Raw genomic sequence first — 12,254 nt, 5'->3', positions numbered from 1 at the left:
AAGCTAGATATACGAATTTCTATTGTCGAAAGATAATATTTGCGATATGGAAATGAAATACACAGCTTCTTAAGTTGAATCGGTTTTAATTTTTGACAGTACACAGAAGTATATCGTGTAATGCAATTGAATAAGATTATTACGTTCCAATGTGTTTATTCATTCTTCTGGAGAGGAAGGACGGTAAATAGCTATAAGGCAAAGGATAGAAATAATTAACTCGGACGCTAACAGTACCAATTGTATGCTGCAAAGAATTACTTCTAATCTAAGTACATAATTTTGCCAGAGTAAAAAGTATAACGTTGCTAAGGAACTAGGTACAGTTAAAATAACTCCAATAAGAATTGGTAGTCCATGTTCTGTTAAATTTCCTTTTCTTCCAAGATAAATCCTAGCTCCTTCTGTGATTATAAGGAAGAATAGGAGGGCAAATTCTGTCAACGTTGTACTTGTGCCAGGCGAAGGAAGATTTGCAGCCTTGAAAAATCCCATTCCTAATTCACATATGGCAAACATACCAAAATAAAAAGAGTTTAGATACATAAGAATTTCATATGTTAAAGATGAACTGGCTATCGTGGGCATCTTATCAGATTTTGAAGAATACTAAAAGGCTGTGCATTCATCAGACGGTACATAATGTTAATTCATTCCATGGAAATTTTTTCAAGAGAAGCATTGTTCTTCTTAGTACTCATTTGGGTTCAATGCCTTCAGTATATAGTCTGCCCTTTCTGTTTATTTATTCAACTATGTTTGTTCATTTATCTGGGCTGTAGAACTAACGAATATTTTTGGTTGGGCGCTGTTTGGGAGTAATAACCTATTAATTCGATGTATTGTTATTTTCGAACTTTGCAGTATTTAATTTTCATTTTTATCCATTGAAATTCATTTGAATTATCTGCAATATAACGATATTGTCATTCTTAAGTGTTGCGCGCGAATAGAAATTGTTTGCTTAACATAATTTTGTCAACGTGTTGTAAATAAATACATACATGCGGAAATAAATTTTGAAGTATAGAAATGACAACGTTAGTAGATTATCGTAATAAGGGATTGGTGAAAAGCTGTTCTTAACGACTATCAGCCCGGAAAAGATTGGGGCGATCAAGTTTGGTTAGGAAAGTATAAACACAAACGAATCTTTTGGGAATAATGTAGTCACAGCTATCATTCCCACTATTTCCTTTGAAATTTCGATCTTTCGTTACATTTTCTTGACTACACATTCAACGTTTTAGATACGAAAGCTTACATGTATGTATATGTACGTCGAAGGGAAATCTATCTAGTAGAGAAATCTATTTTCATAAAGGAATACATTCACTGGCGAATTTATCGAGCAGTGTTACCAAACGAGGAAAGAAGAAATGTACGTAATTTGATTATACGTACATATGTAATTTGAAAGATTTTGGAACATGTACATATGTGTATCTGTTTGAAAGCATATCAGGAAGGTAATTAAAAAAGAAAAAAAAAATTGCTTACTTACATATGTTCGGTATGTGAGGTTGAATAGTGTTTAACTTTAAGAAATACGAAACACATGTATACATCGAAAGAAAGATTTTTATTGAATTCAATTGAATTCAACTACGGAATACGAGTGAGTTGCGTTAATGGTGTTTCAACGAAACATAAATCCATCGAAGTAATCGATCGTTTATTATGGGAAAGTGATCGCGATTGAGTATTATCAGCAATGGCTCTTTATTCGAATTTTTCGAGAATGTTTCGTGCTAGTAAATTACTTGAAAGTCAGAGAGAGAAATGGAAAAGGAAGGGTCGAGCCTATTTAGCGCCGATTCCATTTCATCGATTGACAACGAACAACATTAACAACTTGCAGTACTCTAAGCGAGCAGTTAAAGCTATACTGATTCTCTCTTACAAGCCCGAGTATAAAGGGAGAATTCACGAAAATGACCGGTTAGTAAAATATACGGAACGTGAGAGTTTGTTCGATGTTATTTTGATCGTGGGAAGAATTTTTGTGATAGGATCTGTCGTTACCGGATTGGCTATCGCATATTTGATCACACGTTTTACGCACGGATATGTTTTTCCCATGGTGTTACGGAAAAGTAATTATTCGTTGGTCGAGGGAAAGTGGCGAGTTCTACATATAGGCTATATCTAAGTTTGAGAATTTCCATTAACCTCCAAGAAGGTTTTGAACGACGTGGCGTTGTTGCGATTGCAGGTATCGAATTTCTCGGACCGATTTTTATAAAATTTGGTCAATGGGCGTCTACGCGGAAAGACTTGTTTCCCGAAGATATTTGTCGTACGCTTTCGCAATTGCAACGAACCGCTTCTCCGCATTCTTGGATTTATACTAAAGAATTGCTGAAATGTGTATACGGGTTGAATTGGAGGGATGTGTTCGTAAAATTCGAACACGAAGTACCACTTGGATCGGGGTGTTGCGCTCAGGTATATAAAAATGAAACGGTATCTTCTTGGTTGTTACTTCTGTTCAATCGATTACTTGTCCAATCGATAGGTGTACAAGGCATGGGTGGATCTGAATGCTCGATTGGAAATAACGCGAGAACCTCGAGTGTCTACGTTTGTTCAAAGTAAAAAAAAAGTTTTCAAAGGTTTCTTCTGTTGTAGGCGGAAGTTAAAGGATTGATTGAAATAGTAGAAATTTCAATTTTTCCCCAACTCTCGATGTATCGCGAATTCTAAATTCAATCTTGTTACAGTTGTCGAATATTTGAGACTTGGTTCGTTGGTCGACTTAATCGGTAAATACGTATACCAATATTATGCGATATTCAGTTGGAAATACATACTTGTATGTATGTATGTATGTATATTTGAGGCGGCATAAGAACAGATGAATTTTAGAGGGAACGTTGAACGGTGGTAAGGTCGATGAAATAGAAGAGAATAAGGACGAGTCTAGCAACGGGCAGAGACTGCAACCTGTAGCGGTAAAAGTTTTACATCCTGGAATTAAAGGGCAACTAAGGTATTAGAGTAATATAATACATATATGGTATATGATCTCTATGTCCTTTTTTCTTCTTTCATTTAGGAGAGATCTTAGCATAATGAGAGGAATTTGTAAATGCGTGACATACATGATGCCACAGTTGCAATGGCTCAGTCTTACCGATTGCATCGACGAATTTTCACATATAATGGAAAATCAAGTGAATTATTACCACCTTATCCGTATCTCGATTATAGATACTTACCTTTACGATGTTTCGTAAAGGTTGACTTGAACTTGGAGGAAGCGAACTTGATTCAATTTTCGAAGAATTTTTCGGGAAAGGAAGATGTTATTTTTCCGCGACCGTATACGAATTTTACTCAACGCGAGATACTGGTCGAAAGTTATCACGAGGGCACCCCTATTTCTGATTACCTCGATCGTGACAACGACCGCGACAACGACCGCGACAGCAAGTTTCAAGGGACATTGGCGAAAATAGGAATAAAAACAATCTTAAAAATGGTTGGAGATAATATATTTTCAATGGATAGCGCATCGATGAATTGGTGATAGTTAATAGGGTTATCGGGGAAATTACAGGTATTCAAAGACAACTTCATTCACTGCGATTTGCATCCTGGTAATATCTTGGTACAAAGGAACTGCGAGCCAGCTGCTGGAAGAATTACCGGTTGGCTTTGGAAATTTCTCGATCGCAATTACTTACCGAATAATCCACGTTTAGTCATACTCGATTGCGGTTTAGTAGTATCTCTGAACGATCGATGTCGGCAAAATCTTCGAGACGTGTTCCGTTCGGTACTTATGGGCGACGTACGTGTAGATCACACTTTCCCCTTTCAACTTATATTTCGTTCGTTAGAAAAAAGGAAATTCGGTTTTAGGGCGAGTTGGCGGCAGAGTACATCCTGGAACATAGTTCGCACGAGTCCCTCGATCCGGATGGTTTCAAGAGTGCAATGAGAGACATCGTAAATTCGCATCTTGGAAGTAGAGTGAACGTATGTAATATAATATGTATAGAAATGGACGAGGTTGTGCAGGCAGGCAGGCAGGTTGGAAGGAAAAGAGACCGAGTTGAAGTTTAAAATGTTGCAGGTGAACGTAAGTACCGTTGTGGCTGAATTGTTTTCCGCGATGGTTCGGTACCGAGTGAAGCAGGACGGATCCTTCAGCAGCGTAATTCTTAGTATGGTAGTGATCGAGGGCCTCGGACGTAGCCTGGATCCGAGTATCGATATTTTCACGGAAGTTGTACCGTTCATTTTTACAAGCAACAGAAACATGTACGAGGATTAAAAACGGCGGAAAGATTTGAAATAGCGAAAGGTGTTGCATGAAAGATCTTTCTCGTTCCAGTAATCCTAACGTAATTCCTACGGTTTGAGAATTTTCAAAGGGGGGAAGTGCCGGAGGAATAAGTTGTACAATATTATCGAGTATCTACGTGTACGCGGGTCGTCGCCACCGAATAAAGTACCGCACGAGAAAATTACCGTTTTAATAACCTGGTGTTAAACGAGTTCCGAGAATGATTCCGATTTTAGTGCATGTATACAGACTATACGGAAACGTGTAATCGCCACGGACAGAATTCCGGCGAGTGACCAGTTGTCCATGATCGCTTCCTGGTTGGTCGACCATCTTCGGAACGACCACCTGTACGTGTGTGTATTCGCGCAAGTGTTCCGTGTTGCAACTCTCGTGTGCTTTCGTATGTGTTTATCTAGAGGGAGTTGCGCAACAGCTCTTCTTACCACTTTTCTATTTACCTAGCGATTTTCCTCCCGCGAATCGAGCCGATTCGAGTGTCTCTCTCTCTCTCTCTCTCTCTCTCTCTCTCTCTCTCTCTCCGAAACATCCAGCCGTTTTATTTCACTTGGTTCGAAACGAGTTTCGACCTTCTGTTTCGTACCACGCGTACATACGTTCACGCCCTTCGTAGATACATCAGCTACACATTTCTTGCCCCTACCGACCACACGTTCGTTCTAGCTCGTTCCATGCGATCGATCTGCGCTTCTCATTGCCGTTTCCCGCCGTACGCATGCCGAACAAATAATCTTTCACGATTACTCGATAATTTCGTTACCACTGCTGCTATTCCCTTCGTTCTCTATTCCTTTATTCGCATCTTCCGAAATATTTACCGCCGCGAGCAGTTGACCGAACGGCTTTGCCAATTGCAGAATGAAAGAGAGATAACGGAATTTTACCGTTCCGAAGGATATAACCGGTCGTCGTGGAGTTTTCGCGTTTTGGAGTTTGTTGGTCGGTAGAGGATCGCGCCATCTGCCGAACGTGTCGTGATCGCTTTAACTTGGAATCCCCACCAAGGTAACCTGCCCCCTCCGACGAAGATGATCAGGCTACTACTGTTGCGGCGCGGTGCGGCGCGGCGCGTCGCCGCACGTTCAGCTAGCAAAAGGAACGGCGAAGAAGCATGGAAGCAGAGTTCCAAGCCAAATAAGAGTTCATTTCCGCGTGCAGTGCACCGGAGATGAACCAGAGCTCTCCGCTCCCTCGATCGTTTGTTTTCGGTACAGCGAACATTTTTCCAAATACAGTGTAATAATTCGTGTGTCTAGGCTGCAGCAACTAGCATATGCGTTCAACAAATTAACCACACCTTAGAGAGTCTGCGCAATTTTTTTTTCAACCCTTTTTCTTTCCCTCTTCTAGCTCGATATCCAGTTCTTCTATCTCCTTGCATTTCCTTACACGGTCCACTTTCTTCAACTCTACTCCTCTTTTTATCCTAGGAGGATAGTTTCGCGGAGGTACGTTGCTTTTCATTCTGTTATCAACGTTGTTGCGGTTACGGTTGATTTTACCGCAAGTACTGGCAAAACCACTATCGCGAGGGCGAAGACGACGACGATGACGACAATTACGACGATGACATTTGGTGTCTCCTTTTAACTGTACTTGGGGCTACGCAAGTTGCATCCTGTGTAAGTAGAAGAACGTGTCCTTTTCATCTCTATCTCGATCGAATCTCTTCAAGTTCCGGGTACGAACGGTTGATCGTTGTCTCGAATTGAAAGCGGTACGCGCGTTTAGAAAGAACTGTGTGAACACGTGGTTCATCATTGGGAAAGGCGTAGAGGCGTAACAGTAGGAACGATCGATCGTCGAAGAAGAATTTCTTCGTTCATTTCTCGTTGCTCTAGTTCCTTTCGAGATAATCGTCAACGATTCATCGTCTATTCGTAAAACGAATAGAACGGAAGAAGATTTGTTTATCTGCGTAACGTTTAGAATTGATCAGCTGTTTAGAAGGCTGCGTCGGACATTTGGGCTGGAAATTAGATCGAATCAATCCGAGGACAGCGATCGTAGTAGGTTTCGCGCGACGCACGTGTACAGCACGCTGAAACGTAAATATCTGTAATCTTACGACGAATAATACGTTGGCAAATGTATATAAATATAGAGCGTGTTTATCGGGAAATGTGAAACGTAAATACTGAATTGACCGTCATGTAGGTCGCGCTGAGATAATGTGCATTTATTATAACTTTCACGATTTAAATACGTTTATTAGGCGCATCAAGGAAGAATAAAGATTTACGTAACGCTCTTCTCTTTGGTTTCTTGCACTTTCTATCGAAATTCTGTACTTTGTACCTTCTGAGATTGAAGAATGTTCCAAGAGAGGCTTGGAACGGTGAAAAATTCTCTTTCTTCGACGATCGATATAGGCGGAACAATAACGGTCCTCTGATTGCCCTTTGTCCGTTTAATCGTCCGTCTGTTGGAACGGGAACGTAGAGGGGTGAGGATGAGTAAGTATGCGAGACACGGTCGATCGCGACGATTCTTCGACTTTTCATCGCGTTCCGCTCGTTTTCAATCTGATTCAATTTCCGACTCGGAGTAACGGTCAACGATGGATCAATTAGAACGGAAGATTCTTCCGCGTGCCTTGGAGAGAGTCGGTCCTTGGCGAGTAAACGAACGAACTTGACTTTGCCGGAATTATGTAAGGAAGAAAAAGTTGTTACGGCATCGATTCGATCGTGCTACGAATTACCAATTAAGTAAGTTTTTGTATTTGGTATCGCGTATTTAGGCATTTTCTCCTCGATCCGTGTAACAGCTCTTCGCGATTAGCGCGTCAAAGAGAGAGAGAGAGAGAGAGAGAGAGAGAGAGAGAGAGAGAGCGAGAGAGCGAGAGCGAGAGCAGCAGGGTCATCGCGACGACACGCGTTATCGACGCGTACCGCAAATAGAAGAAACTGCCGGTCCGTAAATAACACTGGGGCAGTCAGTCAACCTCGAGTGGACTCGGAGAAGCGGCGGTGTGTGATTTTTTCGCCGACGGATTAATCGCTCGCGACCGAGGCTTCTTCCGCGAGCGCAACAGGGCCTATCCGGGCTATCAGGGCCTAGCATACGCGGCACTGGTTCGCTCTTCTCAACCGAAGCTAGAAGTAACTAGCTCTCTCTCTATCAATTTCCTGTTTCGCGTTCGTTCTCCAACCCTACCTAGCTGGAATCTAGGAGCGTTCTCAGGCTATTAGGCCGCGCGTATCAGCCATTTGCTCGCATTTTACGCGGTTGGTCGACTCGCGTCGCGTCGCGACGGCTGTTACGCGCGTGTGTCGTACATCCCTCCTCCTCCTTCTGCTGTCGTCGAGATAACGAACGTCTGTGAAAATAATAATTGTTTGTCGAGTCGAGGCGACGGGAGTACGGGATGCGTACCTTTCGCCTAAAAATCGTCGTCTCGCGACGATAAGAATCGACGATCGGCGTACCAGCACCGAATCCTCGAATAAAGCGGAGATTTTGTTGGTGTTCCCGTAGGAGAACACGGTCACGATCTGGCGTTCCGAGATGTTACTTTCGAGCGCCTGGTTCGAGGTAATCGCAGCAACGCTTTTGACGATATTGATCTTCGCGACTAGTTATCGGCCGGCTTGGTGGTTCTGGATTGGAGCGTCTCAGAGGAGCAACGGTGAGTTTACAACCGCATGTGAAACTGAATTTCTACGGTTAGCAGCTGAAAGAGAAGAAAGAGGACTGTTTTCGCCGCGTCCGTTTCGTCCGAAGAAAATGACGTTTCGTTTGGGTGACCTTCGGTTTGAAGCGGCGCGTATGTACGGTCACGGTCCCCTTTCTAAGCTCCTCGAAACTCGCGCGCGGTTCAACGACGACAAGGTCTCGGCATCGGCATCGGCCTCGCGCTTCAACGTCCTTCAGCCGTTCAAACAGCTTTCTTGCGAACAAACTGTTCCGCTCCGAGTTTACCCAATCTGCCGTTCCTTTTTCGCGTCCGTCATTTTCACCTCTCTGAATATCCGTGATTGCTCGACAGCTCCGGCCGAAGGGAAGCAGCAAGATAGAAAGTTTCGAACGGTATCCGACGTCCCAGGACCGTACCCTTTGCCCATTCTTGGAACCAGGTGGATATTCTCTCGCATCGGATCCTACAAATTGACCGGCGTTCACGACGCTTACAAAGGTGAGAACCTTTATACATATATGTATAAGCTTGTACGATCCGTCGGTGTTACGCGCCAAATCCAGTCTCGACCAACGGTTCAAACTATTTCCAACAATCACCCCTAACGTCTTGTGTACGTTTTAACGCAGCGGATTCTTTCCGATTCAAGAATAGATTTGAATCAACGATACGGACCGTTGTGTAAGGAAGAAGCATTATGGAACTTTCCCGTCATCTCTGTCTTCTCCCGTCGGGATATCGAGGCTGTACTCCGACGAAGTTCCAGATATCCTCTTCGCCCTCCGCAGGAGGTCATATCCCACTATCGGCGAACTCGTCGAGATCGTTACACGAATCTCGGTTTGGTCAACGAGTGAGTAATTTTCGGACCGTACGTCAGAGAGAATTTAAAGTCGAATAAGAATTGAAACGAACGACCAATTCGATAGACAGGGGCAAACGTGGCACGATCTTCGGACAGCTCTTACATCGGAACTAACAGGGGCCAGCACCGTCCTTGGCTTCTTCCCGGCTTTGAACGTCGTCGCTGATTCGTTCGTCGAGTTGATTCGTCGACGAAGAACGGGATGTAAAGTGGCAGGCTTCGAGGAACTTGCCTACAAAATGGGACTCGAAAGTGAGCCTCATTCTCCTCGCGATTCCATCGTTTCTTCTTCGACCCCCTCCCCCCTCTCTCTCTCTCTCTCTCTCTCTCTCTCTCTCTCTGTATAGGTACCTGCACTTTGATCTTGGGTCGACACCTCGGTTTTCTAAAGCCAGATTCTAGCAGCCAAATCGCAACCAGATTAGCGGAAGCGGTCAGGGTCCACTTTACGGCCTCGCGCGACGTTTTTTACGGATTGCCGCTGTGGAAGTTGTTACCAACCTCCGCGTACAAACAGCTGATAGAGAGCGAGGATGCTATATACAAGTGCGTTCCAAGTCATTTACATATATGTAATCACATACATATGCAGAAGAAATAGCTTGGATTTATATCGTTTCAGCATCATTTCGGGAATCGTCGAAACCACTATATGGGAGAAGCGAGACGACGCTAAAGACGAGTCCGTCGAGGCTGTCTTTCAATCAATTCTAAAGCAGAAGAGTCTCGATATACGAGACAAGAAGGCAGCTATCGTCGATTTTATAGCGGCTGGCATACACACTGTGAGTTAACGATACGCGCGATACTGCTCTTTCTCTACACCTTTTTTTCTCTTGGATCGCGCGCAGCTAGGAAACACTCTGGTATTTCTGTTCGATTTGATCGGACGTAATCCAAGGGTGCAAGAGAAACTTTACGAAGAGGCGTACTCGTTGGCACCGGCTGGTTGCGATTTGACAACCGACGATTTGAAACAAGCCAAATACCTACGAGCATGTATCACCGAATCATTCCGGTGCGTTGCTTTGTTCGAAAAGAAACATTCGGTACAACTTTTCTCTCTCGTGCATCATCATGATCGTTTTACCTTTAGAATGATTCCGACGACAACCTGCATCGCTCGCATCTTGGACGAACCCATTGAGCTGACCGGTTATCATCTTACCACAGGAGTAAGCAACAATCGTGATTAGTTCGTTCGCGCCGATATCGTTCTTCCGTTATATTTTCTGCTGGTCCGAATTTTTGCTCGCAGACCGTGGTCCTTTTACACACTTGGATAGCAGGTTTGAACGAAGAGAATTTCAAGAATGCCGGAGAATATTTCCCCGAGAGGTGGTTAACGCCCGTTGGTGCGCATTCGCCGTTATTGGTTGCACCATTCGGAGCTGGGAGAAGGATATGCCCGGGTAAGCGGTTCGTGGAACTCGCGCTGCAGCTTATTTTGGCAAAGGTTCGTATTCACGCGCGACACGCGTTGCTTGCTATTCTCACATCGATTCTTTTCCTCCTTCGCAGATTGTACGGGAATTCGAGATCGTCGTGGACGAAGAGCTTGCTTTGCAATTTGAATTTATTCTCGCGCCGAAAAGCCCGGTCTATCTTGGCTTCCGCGATCGTCCGCAGAAGACGTAGCCAATTCTCCCTCCTTATTTTTCTACTTTTCTACCCCCTGTCCGAAACATCTCCATTCGGAATACTTATCACGTAGTATTTATATTTAATCGCGTCCGCGCGACCTTTCTTTTTACGTGCTTTTTTGTATCGCGAACGTTACAAAAATAAGTAAACGGTAAAACATTTGATTTGGATCGACGATATAAGATCCATGTAAATAAAATGAATGTGCCAGAAATTTGTTCACTTGTTCAACAATTTACCATTACCGTGTGACACGTTTCTTCTCGCTTCTCGCTTCGGTTTCTCGTAAAGGGAAGTTTCTCTTTTTCTCCAACAAAATTAAGTAGCATTTATTTACTTTTTGTTATCGATGTAACTCACGCGCGTATCGCGCAGGCTTAGTTAGTTATAATACATATGCATGCAATTGTTCGAAAAGACTGGAAGAGATTATCAGATACATTAGCTAAATTGACATAAATTATAGATACTCGTCTAATTCAACATCGGACGACCCGAAATTTCAACGCACGTTTTTACCGCGATTCTCCATTTGCAGAACGTTTCTGCAAAAGCGTAATGCCACTCTTGTTTAAAAGCACTAGAGCGATATAAGCAGGATCCATCGACGGTGTACGCACACTGTACTTGGCGATATTTCATCTCTGAATTCTGTCTAAAACAGCATACGCGTCATTCGGAAAGTTCCATCGATCGAAATTCTCGCTTTCAATGTTATTCTTCTTCTTCTTCTTCTTTAACAGTAAGCACCATATCATGTTCAATATACTGTTCTTCGCTTCGACATCCACATATACTTACATGCATACGTATATTTAAGCGGAAACTTTCAGAATGATTGAGATACAGTAGCGAGATACTCGTCGATGGACGTTCGCTTCGATCTTATTTTTCACGAAAAAACCATCACTTGACCAAACCTTTGATGCTCCTGGGAAGGTTCGGAATAGAACCCTTGTTTACACTGGCGGCTGTCGGTCTCATGAAACTATGATTTCTGGTTCCGGCTCTTGGATGGACCAGCTTACTGTTCGTGGCCGAAGATGCCAGTTTATCGACGCTCGAACGATTCAACGATAGAGAGTGTGGGCCAGCGTTACCGCTGCTGCTGTTGCTACGCGAAGCGATCGTCCGTCCCTTGTTCCCTTTCTGAGCATCGATGTTCGACTGCGAAGAGAGAGAGAGAGAGAGAGATAGAGATAGAGATAGAAATGAGGCATGCTTGGTGCCTCGCCGTTCGAGTTGGAAGAGGGATGCTCACCCCGAGCGATTTGCGAACGGTTCTCGCGGTTGGACCAACGCTACTTCCGCTGCTGCTGCTTCTGCTGGCAGGTATTCTGCTGGTAAGAGTGGCGCGTGGATTCGTCCGACGTTTCTCGGTACTTTTCGCCGCCGGTAACAGACTGTTCGACGGACTTTTTCGCAGATCGTTGGTTAACGCACAGATCGCGGATGTGTAGGTGCGAAGGTGAGCATGGCTTGGAACCAAGTTTCGAACAGTGTTCACCGAAGTGGCGCTATTCAAGGAACTTCGCGAGCTGCGGAGACTGCTTCTCGATCCTGAACGTTCTACCTCGTTCTTCGACTGATTATTGCTCGATTGGATCGGTTCAGATTTTCTGGCCGTAACGTCTCGCCTGGAATTGTTGTTGGTCGTTCGTTTCGGTAAGAAACTGGATTTTTCGTTGGGTTGTTTCGCGGTCGGATTCGTCCGTTTCTCGAATCCTTTTACCGCAGCTGGAGACGAGGACAACGAAGAGGAGGAGGAGGAGGAGGAAGAGGAGGAGGAG

General features: G+C 43.9%; 4 protein-coding genes across 4 annotated transcripts in view; 2 read left to right on the top strand and 2 right to left on the bottom strand.

Moving 5' to 3' along the window:
• Positions 1 to 159: 159 nt before the first annotated feature.
• Positions 160 to 1,312, bottom strand: LOC108574175 (transmembrane protein 216-like). The gene is made up of 2 exons (XM_017936707.1): positions 1,005 to 1,312; positions 160 to 907 (listed from the first exon to the last, which is right to left on the bottom strand). Exon 2 carries the CDS (start codon positions 586 to 588, stop codon positions 160 to 162), a length of 429 nt encoding a protein of 142 aa, XP_017792196.1. The 5' UTR covers positions 589 to 907; positions 1,005 to 1,312.
• Positions 1,313 to 1,714: 402 nt separating this feature from the next.
• On the top strand, positions 1,715 to 4,282 carry LOC108574122 (uncharacterized aarF domain-containing protein kinase 2-like). Its single transcript, XM_017936641.1, is given in 9 exon segments — positions 1,715 to 2,096; positions 2,216 to 2,448; positions 2,519 to 2,594; positions 2,724 to 2,765; positions 2,869 to 2,992; positions 3,059 to 3,176; positions 3,242 to 3,796; positions 3,868 to 3,984; positions 4,082 to 4,282. Coding segments are annotated over 9 exon segments (1,848 nt in total).
• A 3,387-nt stretch (positions 4,283 to 7,669) lies between these two features.
• On the top strand, positions 7,670 to 10,669 carry LOC108574145 (ecdysone 20-monooxygenase). Its single transcript, XM_017936670.1, has 10 exons — positions 7,670 to 7,946; positions 8,307 to 8,453; positions 8,610 to 8,808; positions 8,885 to 9,072; positions 9,168 to 9,366; positions 9,443 to 9,605; positions 9,672 to 9,838; positions 9,917 to 9,995; positions 10,079 to 10,276; positions 10,342 to 10,669. The coding sequence occupies exons 1-10, from the start codon at positions 7,826 to 7,828 to the stop codon at positions 10,456 to 10,458; spliced, it is 1,578 nt and encodes a 525-aa protein (XP_017792159.1). The 5' UTR covers positions 7,670 to 7,825; the 3' UTR covers positions 10,459 to 10,669.
• A 577-nt stretch (positions 10,670 to 11,246) lies between these two features.
• LOC108574187 overlaps positions 11,247 to 12,254 on the bottom strand; it is a 9,045-nt gene continuing 8,037 nt past the window's right edge. The window contains exons 24-25 of the mRNA XM_017936723.1: positions 11,726 to 12,210; positions 11,247 to 11,631 (exon numbers count right to left, since the gene is read on the bottom strand). Coding sequence (XP_017792212.1) covers positions 11,371 to 11,631; positions 11,726 to 12,210 — 746 coding nt within the window. The 3' untranslated portion in view covers positions 11,247 to 11,370. The remainder of the gene's footprint in view (positions 11,632 to 11,725; positions 12,211 to 12,254) is intronic.

The sequence above is a fragment of the Habropoda laboriosa genome, unplaced genomic scaffold (genome assembly GCF_001263275.1).
Source record: "Habropoda laboriosa isolate 0110345459 unplaced genomic scaffold, ASM126327v1 scaffold222, whole genome shotgun sequence".
Taxonomy (NCBI): Eukaryota; Metazoa; Arthropoda; class Insecta; order Hymenoptera; family Apidae; genus Habropoda; species Habropoda laboriosa.
The sequence above is the reverse complement of the archived record's forward strand: the minus strand, read 5'-3'. Positions and strand labels throughout refer to the sequence as shown.